We start from the raw sequence: 17,530 nt of genomic DNA, 5'->3' as shown, positions 1-17,530 counted from the left end.
AGTAAACTTTACGACGAGTACATAAGGTTCAATATTCTTTAAACTGTTGTATTATTTCTAAAATCGCAGAAATAATCACGTATATACTTATCAAGATTGATATTCGATACTCGGGGGTGTAAAACCATTAGGACTTTTCCTTTATGTAAAAAGGATGGGTAGGTAAACCTCTACGGAGTAGCGGACAGACTGAAGTTTTTGACAAAGGAAATCGGCTATTTTTACAAAAATAGGTTTTCACTGAAAAGTTTGAAGCGTAAAGGAGTTGTAAAAAGGGTTAATCCTTTTCCAGAGACGTGTTGAACTTGACAAGCTTTTAGCAAGTTTAGGATTCTGAGAAATACGGTGTAGTTTTCTAATTAGGTGTAAATGTATTTACTTAACACCTAATCTGTAGGATTAACTTGTTGTCAACCGTTTTTTGGAACCAAGTCGCCATCTTTATGATGAGCTAAACCCATAATTGTCCCAAAGCCAGGAACCTGTTTCTTCCCAGAATCAGGAAGCGGTAAGTCTTTGATCCAGCAAGCTGCCTTAGTAATTAATGCATGTTAGGGACTTCTAAGATCAACAAAAACTGTACGAAAATGTACGAAACGGTAGACTGGCAGAAAATGCTCCTGGCATTAAGTCCACCTTTATACAGCTGTATATAAAGTTTAAAATAAATAAATAATAAATAAAACCGTTTCATAAAGGAAATAAGTGAATAAAAGAAGTTGTTTCTTTTATTCACTTATTTCCTTTATAAATGATATCCTTTAAACAAGATGTATAAATAATTATTAGTTTTATTTCATTAAGTCTCACATGCTGGACAAAATATATGTAAGATTTGTTTTATTTCGTTTATATTAGAGGGTAAAGTTTACTCTAAATCTCGGGGCATGGGTTACAATGACCCTAAACTAACAAAGGATTAAAATTCAAGTTCACTCGCTATCAAGTATAGGCTTAAGTGTTTGTTAACTAAACTGAAAGTCAAACTGAACTGATCCGGTGTTAGATTTATTTGTTTGAAGTTCATGTGGGAATTGTAAACGGCTATCAATGAGCTCTAAGACTAATTAAGCGAATGCAGAGATTATTTTGTGAAAAAAGTTATCAGTAAACGTTTTATAAAATGGCATTATCTTTGTCTATTACTTTAGCCAATAAAGAGGTAGTAAAACGGTCTTTGGCGCATTTATTATTTTAGTATAGAGCAGGTACACACTCCGGTTGATTAAAAAGTTTGTGAATTAGATAGCTAAACATAATAAAGTACCTACTTGCACTTGTTTAAAGAACTACCAGGAATGCAAGGTTCCCTAAAATATTTGGATAATTACAAATGATTTTTAAGTCAAACCTAAAGCTTGGTATTTAGATATGGTATGTACATAATTATATCTCTATGGAAAACAAGAGTTTAACCATCGAGCTACTATTTTTATCTTTGACCTTACATGACATAACAAAATTATTCACAGATGCGTCAACCTCAAAAAATAGGGTAAGGGTAACCATTTGGCCGTGGCCTCCTTTATCTCAAATAAATAATGTCCATTGTAATCCTACTCAATATCCAAAAGAAATCGATTTGTTTAAAATTTATCACGAATTGTGTTCTAATGCGGTGTGACATCCTTGCTTAGATTGATGTATTCATCCGTTCGATTTTTGAAATTTACCGTTGACGTTTCATTTTTTAAACAAATTTGAACTTTATTTTTTTGACTTAAGGAGGTTGGGTGTTTGTTTGGTGTATGCTAGGGTTGGTACGTTTTTTATAATAAATGGATGTGTGTGATGTATTAGGTTGTATTCCGTCGAGTGATAAATCTAAGTGACGTGTTTGTCAACATGAAGCTTGTTACTTTATTTATTGTTTATTTGTTCGTTTTTGTTAACACTGAGGATTGTGACTACGCAGGTGATACTGTGAGTAGTAATTAGTATTTAATATTTTGAGATTAGATATTGGCACTGATATGATTTATTTTCAAATCGGACCAGTAGTTCCCGAGATTAGCGCGTTCAAACAAACAAACAAACTCTTCAGCTCTATAATATTAGTATAGATGTTTTAAGAGAAAATCTTAAGATGTCATTACTCTATTTAAGTTATTCCACCTTATCATTAACAAAGTCGTGCACGTTGATACAACGTTGATACCTATTCCGAAAACCCTTTATATATTAACCGCCGTGTTTTAAAAATCTTCCAAAGCATGTTAATTCACTTGGACATAAACAGTTGAAACATCAAAAGTTTGACGTTGAAAATCACCTCAAGTCAAAAATAACAGCATTCTTGCAGAATACGTTATAGGCGGTTTTCAGGTTCTCATTTTATAAATCTTTAACTACTGTATAACGTTTTTCAATATTCGCTTGTGCTGGGAAATAACTGCCCATATGATATCTATTGTTGTAATCGTTTTCTGGATGCCTTTTGTAATAGTACAACAAGCAAACTTTTCAGCAAGTGAAACAGGCTAGTACACAACAAGGGTCTGTATTTCAAAATGCTTTAATATAGGGTCAGTTTAATTACGAGGATGTCATAAAGCCTAGGAACGGTGTCCCTTTACAGCTGAAAGTTAAACTGCTTATATTAAACATGTAGGAGAGCCCTGAGAGTTACACGACTAGTAATAATAATACCCGTAAAAATAAATCCCTAGAAGTGGTAGGTAGTTTGTTTGTAGGTATAGGTATTAAAGAGTAAAATAGGATAAGTAAAATGTCCATATGTTTATTTTTTTTTTCAATGAATGTAGGGAAATTAGTATTTTTTTACCGTTCAGGTTCAACGATAACCCAAGTTTGGTACATTTTTATTTAACACTCATTTGAGGTGAAGAAAACCATCACGTATTTTTTATTGTTCTGATGTTTTCCGTAACATAATATGACTATATACTTATAGATAAAAAAATAACGTACATTTTAACCATTGTTCAAATCTAAACAGCTTTTGTATGTAGCCCTACTTTATAGTCAAGGAGTGTCGCTTCATTAATATTAACTGAACATAATAACCAAAAACAATTATTTTACCATCATTTCACGGATGAATGAACAATAACAAACATCAAAGAAGACATGTCTTCATTAATTTAAAACACAATACAACTTTCACAATTGTTATAAAAAACATTAAAAACCAAACATTTTACCAAATTATTCAAGCGTTAACAAGTCCAGTGTATGTTGACCCCCGGTGCGTTCGTGTGCGAAATAAATGGCGAATAGAAAGGACGATTGTATACACGTTCAGGGACCTCATTAAACTGGTGGGTGTTTCGACATCTCACTTACCTGTAGCTGTATTACGTGTTTGAAAAATGGAAAGTTTTATTGAATCTTTTTTAGCGTTCATTATCACATAGAAGTATGTCAAAACAATCTGCTGAATTAAACATTGCTAGTATAAAATCTTTTTCATGCCAACAAATACTACTTACTTAAATACTTTCTTTTAGTCTTTCTTCACTGACATCTTTTAAATTAACGGAAAACTATTTGCCGTGTAATAATTATTATCATCAGTAATTATAGTAACCGGTCACCATCTGCAAGGATTCTGACCGACAGAAACAGAAAGTGCTATAGCACTAAAATCTACATACCTGATAAAAAATGATTAATTACATATTTTATTCAGAATCGCCATAAAAGCGAACCAAATAGCAATTACAGGTTGACACAAATACAATTGCTATCGTGTATCGTCACGTAACAGCACAGTGCAGCGGCTGAACTAACTCGGTCACAATGGCCGAGGTCGTCTGCGCGGGCGCATACGACCGCCTCACTTTGATTTCACACATTTTCAAATTATCAATACAACAAGACACACTTTCCATGGAAGTGTTTAAGTGATAAAATGAGAACTCTGTGCGTGTTTGTTTTAAGTTTTATAGTAGTGTGTGTGATCGGACAGGATTGTAAAGTTGGCGGGAAAAGAGTTGAGTGTTCGATTTTTTATTTTTGTGTTTTTCAAAATATTGCGAATATTTTTTTTATTGTATATAGGTGACGTAAACTTAAACCTTATTTCGTAACTTCAAACGCCTGCGTACATCAAATGCTAATGAATACGGGTAGATATGTCACACGTAATTGCTAAATGAAAAAAAGAAAGTTAGTTTCTGATACGGTTTATTTAACGATTTAAAACTCTGCACACAATATGATAATGCAACGGGTTCTAAACCCGGATGAAAATTAAAAGTAATAACGGAATTGTGACAGCTAATTTGTATATATATATATATATAAAACAAAATAAATAAATATATGTCGTACTAATACATACTTATACCAAAATATAATATAATAATAGTTATAACAAATACAAAATAATTACATTAATAAATATAATGTTACCAATTAATAATATGTGCCATAATAACAATATAGGTTAACGATTACTTAATGGATAAGAAAACATGGGATTAGTTAGTTACGCGTTCTACACAAATCAAGATTAAATATCTATATATTTATATATACATCTTTGCATTGTATAAACATTAATCAGTAATTTCAACTCTGTAACAGAGAGGTATTGCACGAGTCTCAGTGGTATTCATTATCTTTTTTTCATTGAAATGGTGGGCTCCCATGCCAAGTTTCGTCATGCTCACTAAAATGTCATTGCTTGCGGCGGCGTCGTGTGCCGGGTCACCCCCTTCCCTCTAATATGTGCGAAGGGGGTGATGGCTGGTCCACGCGTCATACTCGTGAACGGGTGCTGCTTGGGGTGACTGGTCGTCCTGGGTGTGGTGACTGCCATAATTTTAAAGTAACTACGTTTCAATAACTGTACTTCCTTTACCACAGTATGCTCTTGAAATGCCTCTTATGATTTCATTACTTATATTACTATGTGGGTAGATGCTCCCATCATGCTTCCAATACTATTTATATCTTGTTTTTTAGCACCTTAATATATTGATTTAATTTAATTTATGTTATGACCAAAGTGTGTTCGGTAGTGTTGGTAGGTAGCAGCTACTTACATCATCAATGTTTTATACCAGCATAAATATTGTTAAAATCATTTGGCGATTAAAAAGAGTGGCCAGGAGTTTCTTGCCAGCTCTTCTCATTGGCCCTACCTTCCGAACTGGCGGTAAATTCACTCTCTGTATCATTGACTATCATAAGTGTCAGCACTTGACTTAAATGAATAAATGTTTTGATTTTGATTTTTGATTTATAATCTTAATTAAGTTAGTTAGTAGTTATATTATATCCATGTAATATTTTTATGTTATGTAAACAAAAATATGGGTGATTTGCCTGAAATAAATGATTATTTAATTTATTTATTTACCTAACGTTTCGATCGAATTGTCTCGACCGTTGTCACGATTTGTAATTTTCTTCACTTTAATTTTCCGTTTATCAATAAATACACATATTAAATCTTTAATTAGAAATACTGCAATCCCTTGTTAAGACTTTTTAGTTAAGTTTTAATATTAATTTGCACATTCGACAGGCATAGAGATATTCAATATCAGTACCTCTATTCTCAACATAGCTAGTTAAAACTTCATAGCCTTTAATTATTTATTTATTAATTAATACAACTTGGAGTCTTGGAAGTACTGAGATACTGTTCGGAAGTTGAACTAAACAAAGTTTTGCGCACTTGTTTTTAACTTTATATTTCTCTATAAATAATAATTATTATAGTAATAAAAGTAAGCGGTAACGCATGCGAAGGGTAATCATAAGGTTTCAGCTATGTTTCTTGACTCGGGCAATTGATTGTTAATTTTACTTCCAAAGGTTATTAATAGTTGCCCAAAGTTTAGCTATGTATCTGGTTTGAAGCAATAGCACTCTCATCAAAACTGAGGGCTATAATATAAAATCGGCGTATTTTCGATACTCGTCATCCTTCTGCAATTTTTTGTTCAAATGCCACTTTTTGTTTCTTTATCTGTAGGAATCAATACTATGAATAACTATGTAGGTATATGCTACACATTTAACCTGAGTACCGTTAATTTTGCACAGCCCACAGACATTATCATCGTTATCAACTAAACACATAGAGGACGTGCGCGATTTAACTATTAACCGCACTGTAATAATAGTTGATTATATGCGAATATTCGAATAATTGGCCGTAACATTGCAGAGGAGGATTTCGTTTGGCGTCACGGCGTATAAACCTTGTCATTTAGACCGAAAGTATATCAGTAATGTTATCTATAACTTAGAGGCTAATACGTTATAAATAACATTACAGAAATGCTTTTACTTTATTAGAATATTTTATAGTATAGACTAAAAGCAAGCTACAAAATTAACAAGGACACATTTTCATACCTTTGTAGAGTATAAATCTAGTACAAATTTCCACAAGTCGTGAAGTACTTAACAAATAAATGACGCTTGAGTGTGTGGAAACGTGAGAAAACATCTTGTTAGCTCTTAAGATGTATTGTTCCTCAAATGTACTTCTGTTATGTATAGATCTTGTAGACTATTGTATTCTTTATCTCCTTAGTATATCTAGACCTATTTATATTTTTGAAAACCAAGAATAATTTGTGGGAAAATTATTGTTTAGTTACTTACTGTGTCTAATTTTTGAGAGCAAGAAAACGTTTTTCCGTTGCGTTTGTTTATGTAAATATATTTATATTCTTTCGTATGTTTCTGTAATTTGTCTCTATAAGAACATAATAGAAGTGTACGTAAAATCACGCCTTCATCCTATAAGAGTAGGCAGATAATCTACATAAGAACCTTTCTTAAAGATAGTTTGAGCCATTAACCTTCTCATGTGTAGATTTAAACTAAAGATAATCAAAAACTAACAATGCAAAATAATATGTGAAATCAATAGCAGAAAATTCACATAATAGATTATCCACGTTATAGTATCAGAATCATAATAATACAAATTATAACGCTATAAAGCCAGTGTCGATAGTAATGATAAGGTATTGTTCGCAGTGCGCCAGTCACGAACAATGTTGTGGAGGATGCTGCTTCTACGGCGAGTGCATTGACAGTGAGTATAGTTTCACCTATATAATACACTATACTATACTATACTATAGTCCAACAACTTAGTACAGAGCTTCGTATGCAAGGTTCGCGGCTGACGGATATAAACAAAATTCAGACTTTAAAACATCAATGACCCGTTGGTTTATACAGTTGAGGGTGACTCGTTTGATATAGCTACTACTCTGTAAATACACAGAGTTATTCATATAATATAGATAAATCAGTGCATGCAAGGACTCTCAACTAAGCTGTCGTAAAATAACACTATATATCGACTATAGTCAGAATAGTAAGTGTACCGAGACCTGACGAATTTTGTGGACTAGGTCAGTGCAAATATTATGCCGTTCACCGTTATCAAGTCACAGTGAGCAAGTTGAAATTGAATAAGTATGACATAAAAATGCGCTTACGGTTGGCAACTGCGAACTTGTGTTTGATATACAAAAAAATCTTTGTAGTCCTTACTTAGTTCTTAAGTTATTCATTCTACTCAAGCGAAAGGAGAAAGGAGAATGTAGTCAGTAGAATAAACATCAATCCGTACTTACATCAATCAACAACACATATTGTAAAACTGCAATAACTACGAGTATCTGGTGATTGTACTTATTTCCCTCAGTAACCTTGTCGTTAATCAGCTTACAGATCATGCTACTCATCTCTGGACGTGTGCGAAGACCACGTGTGCGTGGGAGAGGAAGAGTGCGTAGTGTACGTCCCTCCAGAGTGCGCCGGCTGTGAACCTCTACCGCTGTGTAGAATACCTACTTATCCTTAGATTTTATGGACCAAAGAATTGTGTGATTGTGTGCTGTCAGCCTGCGACCACAGCGAGTGCAACCTGCGCCGAAACGTTAGGCATTTTAAAGTGAAATTCGTGTTCGCGTTAAGTCCCCTATTCTATTTTACATTATCATCTGCAATAAATGGACACAGGCCAATGATGATGATGATGATTTTACATTAAACATGCAACGCGAGAGTTTAAACGTTATGTCTGATTGTATGTTATGTGAAAATATTTGCCAAAGGTTATACCAAACTTAAATTGTTTATTAATCATTGCTGGAAAAACTGAAAAATAAAAACATAATAAGATCTAGTTATAAAAAGTAACTCTTCTACTTATACTGATGTTCTGAAGCGTGATTTTGTGAAAATCTGTTACAAATTTTGTATGAAAACCTAATTAGCGCTCCTAACGGGTGCCATCGGAATTGTTTTTAAAAAACATTTTAAATATCAAACTCTCGATACCCGGTAGTTTCGCAGTAGAAACTCGCGCTACTGAAAAGATAGTTCGACTAGTTCCTTGCGCGTATCCATTTTTGACAGTTAGTATTGAAATAATGACTTTAAAAAAGGTGAATCTGGGGGCACGGAAGTGCCCCCGCAAGTCGAGCAAAAAAAAGCGGCACGGCCGTACCATCCTTTTCTCGAAGCAATTCGGGCTATTTTTGACACCCCTATAATTTCGTTGTGGATAAAACAAGAAGCCTGAATTTGCAGCAACTAATCAGTCATTGTATAAACACGGTATATTTAAAATTTCAGTCAATTTGAAACAGTAGTTTAATTAAGAATAACAACTTGTTAAAGTTTCTGAATTTTGTCACTCACTGATTCACTGACTCACTGACTCACTGACTCACCGATCATCAAAAGTATAAGGTACTTCTAGCAGACATAGAAGCTTCAAATTTAGAATACAAATAGGGTTTAGTGTCTTAATCATGGGAAAATTCAAATATTTTCTAATTTCGGTCCAGTTTTCTAAATACATTAACTGCATAAATAACTTTGTAATCCGATATAAATGTATAGGATTACAAGGTTACATTTGCAGTTAGTAAATCATTATCACTGTAGTAATAGAAAATAATAATAATAATAGGTCTAGATGGGTACCTACTATATGAGGCATAACTTAAGGGTGTTTAGCCCATGAAACTGAACAACATTCATAGGAAAAGATGTTGAATTGTGGAAAAAAACGTGTTTCCATACAAATTGGACTTATGTTCCTAGAGAAAGGTTGTTCAGTTGCCTGGGTTGAACAGACCCTTCTCGTGTCCCTTGTATGTATTATGTAAAGATTACGAAAATCACATGATTGGACATCTCTTTAAGTACCAAAATCTAAAAAATAAATATACCAAATTGGTCGAAAATACCACGATGAAAGAAAGAACACTAATAATAAGTTTATTACTATATTCCACCCGCGACTTTGTCGCAGTCAAAAAGTTTTGCCATAGTTAAAAGTATCCTATGTGGGGATCTAGATTAATTTCAGTTCAATCAGTCGAAAATCCTAAAAGTTTTCTACAACTTTCACACCTATTTTATCCCCTTAAAGGTGAAATTTGTTAAAATCCTTTCTTTGCGGACACCTACGTCATAGTAGCTTTATGCATGCGAGACTCAGTTCAATCGGTTCAAAATTTACAAAGTTCTATACAAATTTTCATTCCCTATTTTATCCCTTGAGGGATGAAATCTATTAAAATCCTTTCTTAGGGGATACTAACGTCATTGTAGCTCTTTGCATGCAAAGTCTCAGCCCGATCGGTCTAAAATCTAGGTCAGTCAAACACCTTTGAGTTTTATATATTTATAGATAAATTTATTAATTTAAAAACAAGTTTGATTAATATAAAAAAGATTGAGTATCTATTGTCGAGTCTGGCTTGAAATATTTACTCGAGATTAAAAATTCGATTCTATTTTCGGTTTAGTTTTTTAAATACACTAACTGCAACAATAACTTTCTAATCTCTTATAAATGTATAAGATTATACAAAGTTACATTTGCAGTTAATGAATCATTATTACTGTAGAAAATAATAAATAATAGGTGTAGATAGGTACCTACTATATGAGGCATAACGGGACGGGATATAGGGTGGCTAAGGGTGTTTAGCCCATGAAACTAAACGACATTCCCATAGGAAAATATGTTGAATTATAAGAAAAAACGTATTTCCATACAAATTGCACTTATGTTCGTTCTACAAAAAGAAGTGAGATGCCACCAAAAACATTCTGTAAAAACCTCAAGTCTCGCAGCTCAGTCTTTCTGGCGTAAAAAGTGGTGAGATCTATATAATACCAAGTCGATTAATCTATTTCGTCTCTACTTAAAGGACCTGCTGTCTTAAGTTATAACATATGTTATTATCACGCCAGTATTAAAAATATTTTACGTTTAAAACAAATAGATCGACTTGGTCATCGCATGAAAACACAAATTCGCCATTAAAATTTCGGGAGCATTTAACTTCTCGTCGTGCTGTGTAGTGTAATACATACAAATCATGCGATGGCCAGGTCGATCTATTTGTTTTAAACGTAAAATATTTTTAATACTGGCGTGATAATAACATGTTATAACTTAAGACAGCAGGTCCTTTAAGTAGAGACGAAATAGATTAATCGACTTGGTATTATATAGATCTCACCACTTTTTACGCCAGAAAGACTGAGCTGCGAGACTTGAGGTTTTTACAGAATGTTTTTGGTGGCATATGATTATTCTTTTATTCAGTCCTAATGTATTGAAATGGATTTTGGTGCTGCACTTAAAATGAGAAAATGTGATTTAAAATCTGAAACACGATTTGCATCAAAAGTATGTGAATGAGTTAAAGTGTAAAAGTAGATTATTGTATTATTTTTAAATATAAAATGTGTATACTTTGATGTAAATAAAAACTATATAACATAAGAAAGTATTAAAAATGCCTTTTATTTTATCTTAAAATACACCTAATAGTTATTTATGAGCAAATTTTACACCCTTTAGATTAACTTGCTTCGTTTCCGTCTTTTCTTGTAAAAGGGAAAAGCTATCGGTAAGTGTAATCTCATTCCAATTCCTTCAGCCGTTTTTGTGATATAACATCGTTACAGGCTCTTGGATTTGTAAATAACGTATAAGTGAAATTATTTACAAATATTAATTACCCCATTCTTTGTTTATATCTATATTTCACGCAATAAAATATAAAATCAATTAGTAACTAATATAATAAACGTTTGCAGATAATATTGTTTATTATCAAAGAAAGTAATGTTCGTTTCATCGTACCAGTTGAGTGATGTGCGTGCGACGTGTGAATGACGCGGAAAATTACTTGTTTATTATACTCCTATACATTGTGTATGAAAAATACGACCTATTTATCATCCGGTATAACATTCTTTACTCTACAACTGTTTAGTAACCCTCTATATGAAATCACTCTTGTATTCCTAAAAGCGTTATGAGAGACCGTATGACACCACCTGTTCTTAATCTCTACAATTTTTTTGCCATGGTCACAGTTAATAGATGACATAATTACCCACTATCACTCACATACATAAAATCATGCACTTTTCCCTTATGGGAGAGAGCGAAGGACCATGTACTCTTGCTACATTCACATCCATACCTACATCTTGTTATACAGGGCCGCCGGGTACGAGTATTACGGACTATCACTTCTTATATTTTAAATGCGTAATACGTTTAGTAGCGCATACTTTGCTGTATTTGTTACTACATCAACAACATTTCTAGATTTCGATAAAAATGTACTAAGTAATTGGAATTCCTCAATAACCCACGTTTTATCAGAGGGCCAAAAGCCAAGAATTTAATGGAGGTAGTTTAAGCCTTTATTTTGTATATTTGTTAAACTCCCTCTTAATGGGGATCGGATCACGTTTCTTTCCAATCAAAACTTTTGATATTAAATATAAACATTTCCAATTAAAGTTATAAAGTACAAATTAACAGGAACTTCGGGTTTTCATTTACAATTTACTGAGATTTAAATGTCTGTTTTCTAGGAAATAATTTTCATCCCAATTTGTACAATAATAGAAGCCTACTATATAATCCAAAACGTGTAAAACTTAGACAATAAATACCTATACTGTAAATAAATATTTCACAGTTTTACAAAATAATGCATTTTTATGCCAGTGACCTAAAATTACCAGTCAGCTTTTACAGTTGGTTAACCACAATAATCACTAACCAAAGTTAAAATTAAAAAAAAGAAATCCTTATTTTTATCTGAATAAAAAATCTTTATTTGTTAACGATTTTAAACTCTCGCGACTTGAACACTTATTGCTATAATGCAACGGGTTTTAAACACTTAATAAACGAAATAGTAACAATGTATGTAGACTTGTATAGTCTACATACATTGTTACTATTTCGTTTAAGAGATATTAAGATATCCTCAGGCCATTCACCACAAATATCAAAGACAATTAGTTCCGTCTCTGAATCCACTAATAGGTTATTAGCCGATTGCTGAACGTGAGTTTCTGTGGTAATAGCCGGTAATAAATACTCCAATATGTGATACTAATGTGTCTTTATTTGAAACGATAGTATTATGATACGGTTCATGTACTAATTTCTATGATATTAAGGACTTTATCAGTAATAGCTGAGTGTGGTTTAAGCGTTCACCTCTATTGATTTAAACCTTACACGATAATAACGTATGTGTTTGAATCGAAATGATGTATGTATTGGATATAATAACCTATTTCAACGCTCAAAAAATCCTAAGTAAGCGTCGCTTATCACAGTTCATTAAACGGTTCTTGAGAGGACTGCCAAATCTTTAACCCGCGCATTAACAGCGTAGTAGACTGAAAACTAAACATAAACCCTTTTTGATCAACTAAATTAGAAACTAATCGGTACCTTTCTGATATTTAGCGTTTCCGGTGACGTCGTTGGAGTAGTGGTAGTTTGCTACGGCGAGATTTTAAAAGGCCGCAGCTTGTGTCCGAATCCTCCTCTCCTTCCTACGCCGACTCCATATTAGTCCAGCGAAAAAACCCTGCTGGAATTTCTAAGACGACTCTCTTACTTTAAATTCTATCCTATATGTAACGATAACTTTATTTTTTCTTAATTTCCTTTTATTTCATAAGATAAAGTTACTTCTAACATTACACATTCCAGTAAGCGACCCATGCCCTGCTGTGGGACAGACATTTGTAACTGAAACGTGAACAAGCTTAATTTCAAGTGACATATTAAAATTCAATAAAGAATTCATGTAAAACTGCGGACTTAGTGAAAGGGACAGATTAACAGATTAATTATGGACGTATTAGAGTTACCTGCTTTCAGGTAATATCACCAATGTAGGATAATAGGAGAAGGTTAAATTAAGTCAAACAGTGAAAACGCATTATCAGATAGACTACGCACTGCTCAATTTTGTGAAAACGAGTCTTCTAAGTCACTTTCACTTTTATTACTCACAATTTTTAACTGAATTTTTAACTAAAACAATAACACGTGAAATAATATTGACGTGATTTTTTAGCGCCTTGGAGCATCATAGTACATTTTAGCAAGTCAATAGGTGTTTGTTACTTGAAGACACACCACTGACTATATTTTCCGGTTTTATAAATTAAGACATTGTAGTTGCAAGTGGTTTAAATTTAGTCCCCTGTTCTTATAATTACTATGTAAATACTGGCCCTAATCTGACTAGTATAACTTTTATAAGTACAAAATAAATTTGTGATGATGGCACGAGTACCTCATTATTGTATCAACTTCATTTACAACATTCAATACAAATCTGATTGCCAATAGTTAATTAGGATAATTCACAAGTAACAGAGAGTGTTCGAGAATTAACCCATACATTTTAAAAAAACCATTTTAGTCGACTTTTAAGTACTATCAATTTTATTGTCTATACAGCCCCAACAGTCAAAACGATAGAGATTAACTGCTAAAAGAACAAAAACAATCACAGTTCTCTCACACATTAAAAACTTCTAGTTTTTCAGTTACAATGTTTCTTTAAATAGTTGCAACTGTGAAATACAAGAAGTTAACCGTCTGGCTACTACTAGGGTATATCAAGTTCAGCGTCCGGACAAAAGACGTCAACTTTCTAGTGCTCAACAACGGGGATAATGAAAATATCGGATAGATTACAACGAGGTTCTCAAAATACACCTCAAGCAAAAAAATACAGCTTTTATAGCGTTGACAAACTTGTTTGTGACGAAGGTTTTCGTTCAATCGCGCCCAAGACCCGATACGTTATAATATTATGAACATATTTGAAAACAATTTTTACTGCTAACATAGGTTCTCTTTTTCGAATTGATTTCATCCAGGCATTTCCTAATGCTGACCTGTTATAAGCACATTATCTAAATATTTTGTCCATAAAGTTGACAATAACTTACTGATCTATAATTTAATTGTAAAGAACAATTACTTTATAATAACATTCATTTTTATTTTAATTAAAACCGTACATAATGAAGAGCATTGTACTATCCAAAGAAACCTTACCTCCTATACCTTTAGGAACATTATCCTCAAAGCAAGAATCAAGGCTAATAATATCTCTATTACTGTGTACTTAAGCAGCGTCCAATAAGACATTAATCACTCAAAGACAAGTTAAGCTGATAATCCTGTATCGTTGCTATTTAGATGGATATACAGTCAGCTGCAAAAGTCGCTGAACATATTCTTTTTCGAAACAATATGACTTGACAGCCTCTGTGGCGTATTTGGTAATATAAGCGTCTGCCGTACAAAGTTCTCGGGTTTGTTTCGGTTCAGCCAAAATTTTTTTCTGATAAGAATTACTAACAGATTGGAATTATAAAGTTGAGTATACTTCCGTGCCTCGAAGAGCACGTAAAGTCGTCACTCTTGCGCCTGACTTTTCAGTGGTTGTGTTTGTTTAGCCGTCCCATCGGGTTTTGAGAGTATGGAAATAAGAGTGTACTTGTGTACACACTTGATCACTAGAAAACAAAGTGTTGCACGGGTGAATATTGCCCAAGAAGACAACACCAATAATTTTCAGGCGGATGAATATTATCCATCGAAAAAAAAAATGATTGAAATTCGGCGAAATAATAAAAAGCTTTTAAAAATATAAAATTCTCAAATAACTTTTGGAGCTGACTGTACTACTATATACTTCTCAATCTCAGTCTTACGTAAAGCAAGAAGCTAATCAAGGAAATCTCATATTAATATTATAAATTTAAATGTTCTCTTAATCACGCTCAGCTAATCTGAGTAAATAATAAAAAAAATTGAAATGTATTTGGCATCGTATAACCAAATATGATCATGATCTTTCCATCTTAGACACTATGACTCATAAGACGACGTTTAGTAGGGTTTTGAGTAATTGTAGTTAACTAGAAAATATGTTAATGAGATCCAGAACAATTCAAAACTAGGCACTTAAAGGTTTTTGTATGTGAGCTCAGAGGCTCATAATTACAATTAAATATTTAACTCAAGTAAGATAAATACTTAGTTGACGTAAGCAATGATTAGTCGTCGCAAAAATTAAGTAAAATAAATCCTTCTCTCTTACTCCGAGTTGAAATGAGCTTGTCGTCATAAATTAACTAAATTGCACTCGTGAACGTCGCATTATTCTCCCACAAATATGAAAATTACTTCCTTCCGACCATTTCTACGAAACTTTTGTCAAAAACACTCTCACAACCCCTTTGTCATAAACAAATCTATAACAATAAAACCGTAAAGACTTAATAATTCTACAGAAACGGTTCGTAAGAAGAAATTATTAGAAGATTTGATGACAAAGTAAAGTATTAATACACCGCAAGATACAACTTTTAGGCACTTGGAAAGAACGTTTGGCACATCTTTGGAAATGAAACCACAGTACCTACACCGTGAATTAGTAATCGTTTAAGAGCCATTTATTTTAACACTAAATACGAGTTATCTTGAATCTCGTATTAAATTAATTAGCAAGACAGCATAATATTATGACCAGTGCTTCTAAACAAATAGGCTCGATCCATCCGATCCGAGCGATAATTACGATATTTAAAACACGTGTACCGGCCGAAATTTTGGTCCAGTAACAAAATTTTGGTTGTTTATGAAGCTTTCATAAGATTTAAAAAGGGAAGTAACTATATATAAATCCTAGATATGAAAAAAAAACTTCCCCTTACAGCAGGGGTGTGATTTTGACGACCGGCTCCCGGTCGATCCACAGACGAGGAAATAAAGTAATCGTGTAACTGTGTTGAAATATGCGCAGTCGTAAAAATATATTCACTGATAATAATTTAAATAACTTGATGTAAAGAACTTCAAGGCCGTTCGGTATGAATTTTACCCATCCTTCAGAATGTCGAACTTATCTCTATATATTCACGTAGCACAGCAAATACTTAACATGCTAGAAATATAAAGATAACGTGACTACAATATAACAGGAGCAAACCTACAAGTTGTACCACATCGTTAACATCAACCAACTAACTATGTTCTCTGATATTATTAAGTGTGTCATCATTGTTGGTGCAGCTGCATCACTCGCTAGTCCGGTGGAGAAGGAGACATTTGTGACACAAACTTCATTAGAGGAAGACTCAATATATGGAGGAAACAACGTGTCTATAAAAGATTTTCCTTATCAAGTATCAATATATATCGGCAAAGGTGACCAAGATGATCATTTTAACTGTGGAGGATCAATCATCAGTAACAACTATATCTTAACAGCTGCACATTGTCTTGAGGACATGCAAGTATCACAGGTTGTTGTTCGCGCTGGTAGTGCTGATCTTAAAACTGGCACTATTATCAAAATAACTGACATGATCCTGCATCCTGACTACAACATAGATACGATAGATAACGACGTGGCTGTGATAAGAACAGCTGCTCCTATAGAATTCAATGATGTCATACAACCTATCAGACTACCCAATAGTAATGGAGCTTTAGAAGTCGGGTCCCTTATCACAGTAAGTGGTTGGGGAGTAACTGAAAGCTCTGCTGGAAGTAACATATTGTTGGCTGTTAAAGTTCCTGTGGTGAGTGATGCGAGGTGCTACGGAGTGTTGGGCAACAAACTGACTAAAAGTATGTTTTGTGCAGGCGGCTTACAGTCGGGTGGTAAAGCAGTTTGTACAGGTGATTCTGGAGGCCCAGCAGTTCAAAATGGAGTACAATATGGCGTCGTGTCCTGGGGCATAATACCTTGTGCATATCCAAATTCTCCCGACGTGTTTACTAAAATCCTAGAACCTTCAATCAGAGGCTTCATTACTAAATACACTGGAGTGTAAAATAAACCTGTATAGTAATAAACGTCTGCAAAATAATATTTTCTGTCTATTCATTCTTATTTACCGTTCCCATTTATTTATTTATTCTACAATTATTTATTATAGCAAGTATTATAGTATCGAAATGTATGAAAGGAAAATTGGCTGCACGTGTGGTTTGACTGCAATGGTTATGCTTGTACACATATTCGGTGCATTATCGGCATTCATCGGTCAAGGCGAGCGGTATATCGAACATAACTGTTGGGAAAAAACCGCTTGACATCGCTGCATCCGAAAATTTAAACTGAATTGTGAAGACTGAACCCTAAGGTACTACCTGATCGGAACAAGCCGAACAAGTGCAGTAGTTCTTTCAAGCGATTTT

At 33.5% G+C, this 17,530-nt stretch overlaps 1 protein-coding gene across 1 annotated transcript; it reads left to right on the top strand.

Annotated features, from left to right (window-relative positions):
* Positions 1 to 16,283: 16,283 nt before the first annotated feature.
* LOC142978152 (trypsin-7-like) lies at positions 16,284 to 17,191 on the top strand. Its single transcript, XM_076122473.1, has one exon. The coding sequence runs from the start codon at positions 16,354 to 16,356 to the stop codon at positions 17,161 to 17,163; it is 810 nt and encodes a 269-aa protein (XP_075978588.1). The 5' UTR covers positions 16,284 to 16,353; the 3' UTR covers positions 17,164 to 17,191.
* The last annotated feature ends 339 nt before the right edge of the window (positions 17,192 to 17,530 follow it).

Source organism: Anticarsia gemmatalis, chromosome 14 (assembly GCF_050436995.1).
Source record: "Anticarsia gemmatalis isolate Benzon Research Colony breed Stoneville strain chromosome 14, ilAntGemm2 primary, whole genome shotgun sequence".
In the NCBI taxonomy this organism is placed as follows: domain Eukaryota; kingdom Metazoa; phylum Arthropoda; class Insecta; order Lepidoptera; family Erebidae; genus Anticarsia; species Anticarsia gemmatalis.
Note: the sequence above shows the minus strand (reverse complement) of the source record. Positions and strands in the feature narration are given on the sequence as shown.